Raw genomic sequence first — 10,530 nt, forward strand, 5'->3', positions numbered from 1 at the left:
GGTATATTATCTTTGTCATTCCGTTTGTAATATTCATGATAGACCCAACAAAGTATACATATTCTTGATCAGCGTAAAATTCTAAGACGATTTATCGACAACCTATGACAAAAAATGTCGTATGCAGTTCCACGTCTTCGTATAGCCCTCAAATAACGGTACCTCCCGATATCCTGTATTTTGATGATTTTAACGACATCATTTACCCGAATTGTTTCAAATTTTGTATTCGAAGTTTGTAATGGGTACTACAGCCTATGCCTAAAAATTGCGTATGCAGGACCACGTCTTCGTATAGCCCCCCATATAACGGTTTCTCCTTTATTCTGTATTTTGATGATTTTAGCGATATTATTCGCCAGAATTGTTTCAAATTTCGTATTTGAAGATCTTAATGGGTACTACAGCCTACGAAAAAAAGTACTTATGCAGCTCTGGGTCTTCGTATAGCCCCCGCATAAAGCTCATCATTTAAACAGTATTTTTCTGAATTTGTTGAAATTTTTCAAGTTCCCCAAAGTTTTTTTACTTTTTTAATTTAATTCCAAATTGAAAAAAAACCACACTTGGAATGTTTTTTTTTTCGCATTTGTCATACAAAAACAGGCCCTTCGTTCGCAGTGTGTAAAAGGTTCATTGAAACAATTTATTCCTTCTGAAAACACAAATAAAAACTTGTATTTCATCTTAATCTCTTACTACCTAGTAATTGAAGATTGTTAGCATCTTTTCGTCTATTAGCACCTCTATTATGTTTAGACAATAATAGTTGTTATACTTTAACATTTGGCAATAATTGTAGAACCAGTGATTCTAATAACGTTAATTGGTAAAGTGAAAGTGGGTGAAACCTTTGTATCGTTGTACATCGCAAACAGTTACTTGTTAACACATTCTTCGTCTTCTGCCGCAGTAAAGAATAAGGCGACCAGCTCTTCAAAAAAAAAAAATATATTAGATAAAAATCGTTTCTATACAAAAAGAACTCTAAATGACAATATAAGGCAACATTTAACGAAAACAATGGCTAAAATGTTAAAAAAAATAGAAATCGGAGTAATCCTTCTAGGGAGACTTTTCCAAAAAGATGGCCGATATGACCCATTTTCTGTAACAGTGATACTGGATGTAATTCAAATATCTCTTATCAAATTTCTTATGGCTGGGAAGGGTATACAGGGTGAGATGAAAAAAACTGCAACCAACTTCAGACTGCCATCAATTCTAAGCCACTCGTCCGACAGCTGTTAAAATTATTCGAGTGACTGCTCAGAAAAAAGTTATTTGTGATGGAATTCAAGCGTGATAATCTGATTTCTTTATATTTGGCTGGAAAACCACCAAGTGGCTATAGTTAGAGCACTCCAGCATTTAAATGTGAAAAAATCTTTTGTGTCTCGTACCATCGACGTTAAAGTGATACTGGTAGCGTAGATCGACGTCAATGAAATGGATGGAGGAAACCACCAACATCAGCAGAAATAGTTCGAAAAGTAAAGAAGCGACTTAATCGAAACACGCGTCGAAGTGGCCGAAAAATGGCTTGTGAGCTGAAAAATGAGCTCGGGGTAAAGCCATTGAAATTCTAAAAAGTGCAAGAACTTACACCGTAACAGAAAGAAAGTAGACTCAACAGGGCTAAAGAGTTGCTTTGCTTTGCCGAAAGTGGTGAACTGCCGAATTTGGTGTTCTCCGATAAGAAAACATTCGTTGTCAAGCAGTTCAGCTGAAAATATGCACCTTTAGTTGGCCACCAGAATTCAAGAGTAGGTCATGGTGATGGTGTGGGTCGCCATAACAGCCGATGGCCACTCTCCGCTCGTAGTAATCGACCGTGGCATCAGAATAAATGCCGAATATAATCGCGAAAATATTCTGAAGGGTGTATTAAAGCCTTGGGCACGCAAACAGTTTGGCCGCAGACCTTAGGCATTCCAACAGGAATCAGCACCATTGCACTCAGCACGCGCCACCCAAGAATGGTTACAAAATGAGGTTCGTCGCTTCATTTCCAGCGCACAATGGCCACCGAAATCGCCGGATACAAATCCGTTGGTATTGTGTCTGGAGTATTTTGTCGATCACCTCAAGCAAGCGCTTCGCCGGGAATGGGCCAAAATACCACAGAGCAATATTCGGGCAGCTTGTGACAATTTTATTGGCCGTTTAAAGGCCATAATTCCTGCCAAAGGTGACAAATTCGAACAAATCTAAACTTATTCTAAAATTTATTGCTATTACCGACATTTTTGTTGTAGTTTTTTATCTCACCCTGTATCAAGAAATTTAGATCGAGTTCGAAAATGGGCAATATTGGTCAACTACTTCTGATAACTCTCTCACAACAAGTCGAATTTTTTTAAAATATATATTTCACTGCACAGAAAGAGAAAGGATAATCCGATTTTGATCCAACTTTGAAAATCCTAATATTTACATCAGTGGTAGGTCAGGTGCAAAAAAACCACTCCATTAAGTACAAATGTAATTTATTGAAATCGATTCTGATATAATTCGCATATATATTGTTCATCCGATTTGTTATTTTTGTTCTCCATAGCCGTAATATGCTACAGAGTGCATATTACGGCTATGGAGAAGAACGATATTCGGGTAAATATATCAAATACAGCTTATAGATACCTCTGCCCGATTTTATCGAGATTGGTTCAGATTTGGATATAGCTCCCGTATATATCTTTATCCGATTCTAAGTTAATTGTGCACCAAATGGCTAATACAAGCCCGAATTGAAAAGGTACAAAAGTCTCCGCAAATTTAATAGAAATCGATTCAGAGGAGGATATTCTTCTCATATATTAGTAACCGTAGTTGGTATAATTTAATTCTCGCAAATTCCGAATCAAAACTTTCATTTTTCATGTGAAGCTCCACTAAATATGCAAAGTGGTGTAGGCTATCATAAAGTCGGTCCCGCCAGACTTTAAGACTTCCTTTACTGGTTTTATCTGTATAAGATGAAGTATGAAAATGGAATACTTCGCTCCACCATATTTGTTACCTCACGCATATTTTCACATTTTCCACAAATTTGCAGTCTTTGCATATAGTCTAAATCTGGCATGCTTTAATATTTATATCAGTTTTAGGTCGGATCCGAATTAGGAGCCTCCCCCATAAAGGGTCAACAGTTTGAATAATCATAACTCAAGGATGGGGTATACATCTGTCTGCAAAACCGACTGATACTATTTTACTTGTTGTATCAAAAATCTGAATCTGAAACTGCTCCATGCGTCTTACACAGCCTACTAAAAACCCCATGGCAACATATATATTTTTGGAGACCTTTTCCAACAATTTGCTACGGACTATTCAAATAAACCTTGACATTGATCATCGAATGATTTTGAGAGTATTAATGGTACTACACACATGGCATCTTTTAAGCAATGTTAAATAAATATTTTTCTAACAAATCTTCGCCAGAGACCAACAATTTCAATTAAAACTAATTATATATTTTTTAGAAAAAATCTTGTCAATTTGTCATCTGTGATTTTTTTCTCACTCTCCAGTCAAACAAACCAGGCTAGTGTGTCGTTATGCGTACTAGCCATCATAATTCATAGACAAATATTGTCATCATTAAATAAAACAAATCATAAATATTAAAATTCAATAAAAGAAAAAAAACGAGAGATCTCGTCGATTTCTTGACCATCAGATTAGAATATCAGATCATTGAATTGAAACGAAAACTGGTCATTGCTGCTGCTGCTGCTGAGTTCAATAGAACAATCAAAAAGTATAGCTTGCAAATGACAAAATTGCCGAATTAAGACCTTGAAGCTATAGTTTTTTTTTTTTTTTTTTGGTCGGGGGGGGGTACTCTTCACAAAAAGGAGTACAATACAATACCGCGTTTTATGTCTAGTTTGCAGCTTATGTATGGAATATAATTTTCTATACTTCTAGGATAGATACAGACAGACATATGTAGATATTAACAATACAAAAACAATAGAAATTATGAATGTGATGAACAACAATGTGCTGGCACAAACACGTTTTCTTTTATCGCCGAAAAAACGGTTCAAGTCGTTGTCGTTGTCGTTTTTAATATGAATGACAAAAATGTATAAAAATAAACATAAATTATACGCTCAAAGAAAAATGCCAGTAAGCATATTTTGTATACTTTTACGGTAGACACATACTCAATAATTCAGATTTCGATTTTGATGAGGAAACCATTTTTTTTTTTTTGTAATATCCGACTATCGATCTTCAGCAATCGATAGTCGAGTCGAGTTTCTTATACAAAATAACTTATTTACTAAGCATAAACAAATATATTAGTCATCGTTCTAAGTTGCATCATTCAACGCAGGACCAAAAAGTCCACTGTGGGACTAATTCTGTTTTTCCAATAATTTCGGAAAAAATCCATTATAAAAGAAGAGCCAAAAAAAAGAAGACAAGTGTATCGAAGTTTTGAAAGTTTACATCGAGAGTTTTCCAGAAAAAAGTTATTTGTGGAATTCTAGCGTGTCAGTATGATTTCTTTATATTTGGTAGGTCCAGGTCTTCGTATAGCCCCAATATATCGGTACCTCCTTATATGCGGTATTTTGACGCTAAATTATTCACCGGATCTTTTCAAGTTTCGTATTTGAATATTGTAATGGACTATGACAAAAGAGGCCCATGCAGGCCCACGTCTTCGTATAGACCCCAATATAACAACTATACTCAGCATTTTTATGATTTTAACAGCATTTTTAATGATTTTTTTTTTTTTAATTTTCCAAATTCGTTGCAAATGGTGGAGGGTATTCATAGTTGTGCCGAACTTACTGCATTTTCACTTGTTTTTGATAGATTCAAAGATATGGACCTGACGTATTTGAGTAATACGGACGTACAAAACATTTCACCATTGTGGGGAAGTTGAATATGTGTGTACACTACGCGAATTTTAGGTAACGCTGTTATGTAATTTTCCATTTGATATTGAACGAGAATTGAGGCCCAGGATGTGGTAAAATATTCGGCAAGTGACTAATAATATTTAGAATTATTTTTTTTAATATTCATACGACATGAACAGTCACACAATAACTTACTGACACCTGATCGAAACGCAACATTATCTAAAGCCAAGAATTAGACAAAACAAGTAAAAAAGCTTCAAGTTCGGCCGGGCCGAATAACCTCTACCATTTGGAACTAATTTGACAATTTTCACAAAAATAAAATCCGTTTAAAATTCTGTTAAAATCTTAAAAATACCAAATATAGTCATCATATTAGGGTATAAACGACGACATGCATAGGCAACTTTTGTCATAAGCCATTACAATATTTAAATGCGAAACCTGAAAAAAATATCAGTGAATAAGCTAAAATCATCAATGTAAGGAGGTACTATTATATAGGGGCTTTACCAAAATGTGGACCTGCACAGACACGTTTCTGTCATAGGCTGTAGTATCCCTTACGAACTTCAAATGAAAAATTTGAAACAATTCCGGTAAAAAATGTCTCTAAAATCATCAATGTACCGACTATGGGGAGGTACCGCTATATGGGGGTATACAAAGACGTGGACCTGCACTGACAATTTTCTGCCAAAGGCTGTAGTATTCGTTACGAACTTCAAATACAAAATTTGAAACAATTCCGCTGAACAATGTCGCTAAAATCATCAAAGTACCGAATATCGGGAGGTACCGTTATATGGGGCTATACGAAAACGTGGGCCTGCACCGAACATTTTTTGTCTGTATTACCCATTACGAACTTCAAATACCAAATTTGAAACAATTCCGGTGAATATTGTCGCTAAAATCATCAAAATACCGAATATCGGGAGATACACTTATATGGGGGCTATACCGTTATATGGGGGCTATACCAAACTGCAGACATAATATACATTTAAGTAAAATTTTTTCAATCTACTTCATTTCGTTCAGAAGCTAGAGTGATTTCCAGAGACGTACATATGGATAGACGGACAGACGACGTAGACATAGAATTTTATGCTGATCAAGAATATATATACTTTGTGGGGTCTAAAATGTATATTTTCAGGAGTTACACACGGAATAATAGACTTAATATACCCTCCATACTATGGTGGAGGGTATAAAAAGTTGATAATAGTTTTCAAAACTCAGTTTCTACATATGTATATACGTAGTGCTAATTCAAATGGTATTATGCCCTAATTTCACACTTCCATTATTAATGCTTTACATCTGAACAAAAAATGATAATTTTCAATAGCGTGAAAAGAACATGTTCCCATTAAATTATTTCATTTAATTTTCGTTAACGCTAATCTAATTCCAATTGTAGTTAATAATTTCATGGCCAACAAAGTTTTCCTTGGGCCCAAGAAGCGTAAGCCGCCCATTGAAGTGATCTACTTAGTTTACAATCTCCTCGGGTATCGATAAAGAAATCTCCAAGCAAACCACAAAAACAACAAATCTTCAATTTTAATCGTCGAATAGTTTTAAATTAATAATTGAAATGTTCACACCATTATAATGCAAATTTTGACTGGATGATGATAACTCGATATAGTTCGGTGATTTACCTAGTTCTTAGTTTTTTTTCGTTTGTCTTGTTTTTTGAAGTCTCATTCATTTATCCGTTTGTCCGTCTATCAGTCTGTCTGTCTGTTTTTGTGTATTTTTCATTGAGTTTGTGTTTATTTTTCTAACAATTTGTTGTACCGCATAGATCGTTACTGCTGTTTTTGTTGTTTTTTTTTTATTTAACGCATATTATTGCCGGCATTGTTATTGAATATTTAATAAAGGCCAATAAAAATCCAGTTACTTTTTATAACCGTGTTTTGTTTTTGTTAGTTATTAATAACAAACTTGTCTATGAATTTTCGCTTGAACACACAATCGCACAACGACAAATGAAATGCATTGAAGAATTCCATATGTCGAATAATTTATTTGCGGAATTTATTTTTTTTAATTTTGAGAATATTTTTGATTTAAAAATTAAAAAAATGAATCTCAATTAGTCCTGAAGAGAATTTTTGCCAGAAACCATGATAAGAAGGAAAATATATTTTCATAGATATGATAGGAGTGTTTCCGAAATATGACCAGAACAATTATTCTTGTAACTAACATCATTTGTTTAGGTCCATGCTGCTTATAAACTGTGGGCATAGAATACCATCAAGCGGTTCGATTTTCCCGTTCATACCCCTCAAGAAGAATTAGGTCATTCATCTGGTTAGATAGTTATTAGGTTAGGTTAGGCTGAAAAGAGTTGCGAAACAATTCGCCGCATGCCCTGATGGGCATACACTTAAGCCAATATAGGACTGTTGTGCGCTCTAGACTAAAGGTTTTCCAAAGAAGACGGGCAGTTTACAGTCAGTTATATTTGAAATTCAGTTGCCTTAATGAAATTCTTTAATTGTTTTACATCATTAACCATGATCTGATTAAGGTCTGGCATGGAGTCGCTCCCTAAGAATTGGGATCTGATATTTGCAAACGCTGGGCATTGGCAGGGAAAATGTTTCAAAGTTTCGTCATCTTCCCCGTATGCCCTGAATACATATGCTATAATCTGCATATCCTATCTTGTACAGATTAGCTTGTAGGCCCATGTGTCCCCTAATGGGGCACTAATCTCCTTCTTATGTAGTAAGAAAAGTCTCTTCGTTTTTTATCTCATTGGGGTCGCCCCATAGGATTTTTTGGCTTTCTCTACGTCCTCATTGTTTCATAGGGATATGTGGGCGTTTTTTTGCCCATGTCTTTAATAATAGACGTGATGCATTAAGCGGCACTGTATTGTCTAAGTTTAATGTTTCTAATTCCTTGCCTGATTTTGTCGAGAGAGTTCGCTATTTCGTTACCTCTAACTCCCGCATGATCTGGTACTCATATAATTATGGTAGCCGATATTGTGTCTGGACCTCCGTTTAAAGGATCGTATTGTAATCGGACAAGCAGAAAGAAGTTACGGTATTTTGTTCTTCAATAAAAAATCCCTATCCCGCTCTTCCCCCTGGCACTGAGCCGTCTGTATAACAACAGTTTCCAGTCGGCATTTGTGGTAGGAATCCGTCAATTGTTTCAGATACCCGGTCCGATACAAAGTTTTCTATTGATTCTGTTACCTGTAAGATTTTTTGATGGAATGTAACGTGGCTTTTACTTATCCACTCGTCCGTCGCCCTTTTTATTCTTTTACATTTGCGAAGCAGAAAATGAAGCGAAGACCTGGTTGTGCTTTGGTCTTAAAAGTCCTTAAATAACCAAAACAAAAATACAGTGGATTTATGTTTGGTCTACGAAACAATACACCACCTTGCGTAGAGGTCAATAGATTGCGAACGAAATAAAACTCTACTTGTTTTGATTAAATTCTTCTTTGCTTGTTGATCAGGAGTAGGATCAAATACTAAGGCATTTCCAATGCATTTTCCCATCGGAGGAAAACGACACCCAACATAATCGTGAGCAGCTCAGTCGGAGCGTAATTCTAAACCCTGTCCATAGCCGCATTATAAATATGTTTTTTAGAAAAAATTCCACATAAAGCTGCTTTGCAACCTGCGCCTAAATAACGCATTTTACGGAGATCTGTCATTTATTTGAAGTATAATCAATGGAATTGGCAATTATATCATGTGTTCGTTTGCTTTAAAAATGCTTTTAGACTGAATCTTGAATTCTAAGTTAATCAATAATAATAATAATTTATGTACAAGAACTTATTTTGCCAATGCTGCATTAGCTGGTGGCGCCCAACATAAATAATAATGTATATAATAGCATTGGAAGACTGCTAGTCCCTTCCTTTAAGTGGCTTTGACTGAACACATCGATGTCTGTGTGTGGATCATAACCTTTATACATCAGCTTACATGCCGCCCATACCCATTTTACTTCGTCAAGGAATATTATTAACCTCTGTAGCTTTAAAGTTAAGGCGATATTAAAAGAAATAAAACAAATTGGCATTAACTTACCTTTTCATTTCGTGTTAAAAATTCCCAAATGGGTATCGATGAGGCTTGAGCCGACATTTGCCTAAAGGAACTGTGGCCGGCCACAGTTAGGAATAGGCAAAGTGCCAAAGAAACTTTCGCTGCGTTTAACTTTATAGCCATGGTGATGTTGATGGTGATGAATAAACTATAGTTTATGTTGCTGGTTTATTGGTGTTGTGGTTGTTGGTTTTGTTGTTGTATTACTTGAACTTTGTTATCGTAGGTTGTTGTGGGATTTTTTATCTTTCAAATATGGGGCCAAAGTTGGATGTAGGCAAAAAGACACACTCACACACAAATACACCAAACAATTTTTAAACAATAATAATATATTGTATAATGAAATAACAAAACAAAAGATGTTTTTGTGTTTTTATTTTTTTTTGCTTAAATATGGAGTCAAGCTGAAAACTTTCTTTTTTGTATTTCTTTTCAACGCCTTTGTTGTCACTCGATGAACTGACCAACGAACAGCGAGCGATTGATGAAAACCGAAAAAAATAAATTCAATTGACTGATGAAATCGCCTGAAGTTGTATCTCAATTTTTGGATTGCTGCTGTCGACAGCCCACTGACAGATTGAACTGACGACAAGTGATGTTTATGATTTCAAGTCAGGTAATATTCAAATTAAATGAACTGAAAAAAAAACGTTCACTTCAGTTGTTATTGTTGTTATGGTTTTTCTAAAGATAATTTTTTGTTTTATTTTAAATTTGTCAGCAACAATAGTTCCGTTTATTTAATGGAATTCATATGCATCTATCGATTAGTTTGTCAAAATATCAAAACACGCACTCGATGCAGATCAACACACGTTTGTTTGTAAATATTTTATTTTTGTAATTCTCTTGCAATTCAGTTCACTTTTTTGTTTGATTTTTTTCCAAAATCTATTTATTTTTTATCACTCGCTCGGATATTTATTTGGTTGCTTTTGTTTTTTTTTTTTTTTGCTTCTTGTGTAAATTCGAACGTCGTTATGTGAAGAAGACTCTGTCTGTTGTGAATCTTCTCGAGCTTCGAAACTTTTATTTATAGTCTCTCTCTTTGCAGTTCTCGCCAACAAATATTGGTCTCAATTACTCTCTCAATCATGGCTTAACATTGTAGTTGTTTTGGTTACACATTGGGCGCCGTGCCTGTTTTAAGCCGTTCATTGCATGATTTGCTTTTGTTTTGGCCTTTTTTATTGGGAGTGAGTTAAAGAGAGCCAATGAAGATGTCTCAATTTTCACTGATGACTTCGGCACAGGGTTGCCAAGATCGTTCTAGCAAATACAATACTTGAACATCATGAACGGGAAAATCAAATGAAAATAAACCAAAGACTGTACAACGGGACCAACGAAACTAAACAAATGGGCTCGAAACAGTCAAATATGACGTTCAGTGTGGTCAAAGGTAAATCTAGGGAATGTTTTAGTGAAACAATAAAAAAAGTAATAAAGGGTGATTTTTTTAAGAGATACGGGAATGTTAAAAAAACGTCTCAAATGGTCCATCTGCTTAGTCCATTTTT

The 10,530-nt window shown here is 35.1% G+C and overlaps 1 protein-coding gene across 1 annotated transcript in view; it reads right to left on the minus strand.

Annotated features, from left to right (window-relative positions):
- The window catches only part of LOC101896628 (rhythmically expressed gene 5 protein), a 34,019-nt gene extending 24,007 nt beyond the window's left edge, over positions 1-10,012 (minus strand). The window contains exon 1 of the mRNA XM_005179253.4: positions 8,987-10,012. Within this exon, the coding sequence (XP_005179310.1) occupies positions 8,987-9,127 (141 nt within the window). The 5' untranslated portion in view covers positions 9,128-10,012. The remainder of the gene's footprint in view (positions 1-8,986) is intronic.
- Between the last annotated feature and the right edge of the window lie 518 nt (positions 10,013-10,530).

Source organism: Musca domestica, unplaced genomic scaffold, assembly GCF_030504385.1.
Source record: "Musca domestica strain aabys unplaced genomic scaffold, Musca_domestica.polishedcontigs.V.1.1 10, whole genome shotgun sequence".
In the NCBI taxonomy this organism is placed as follows: domain Eukaryota; kingdom Metazoa; phylum Arthropoda; class Insecta; order Diptera; family Muscidae; genus Musca; species Musca domestica.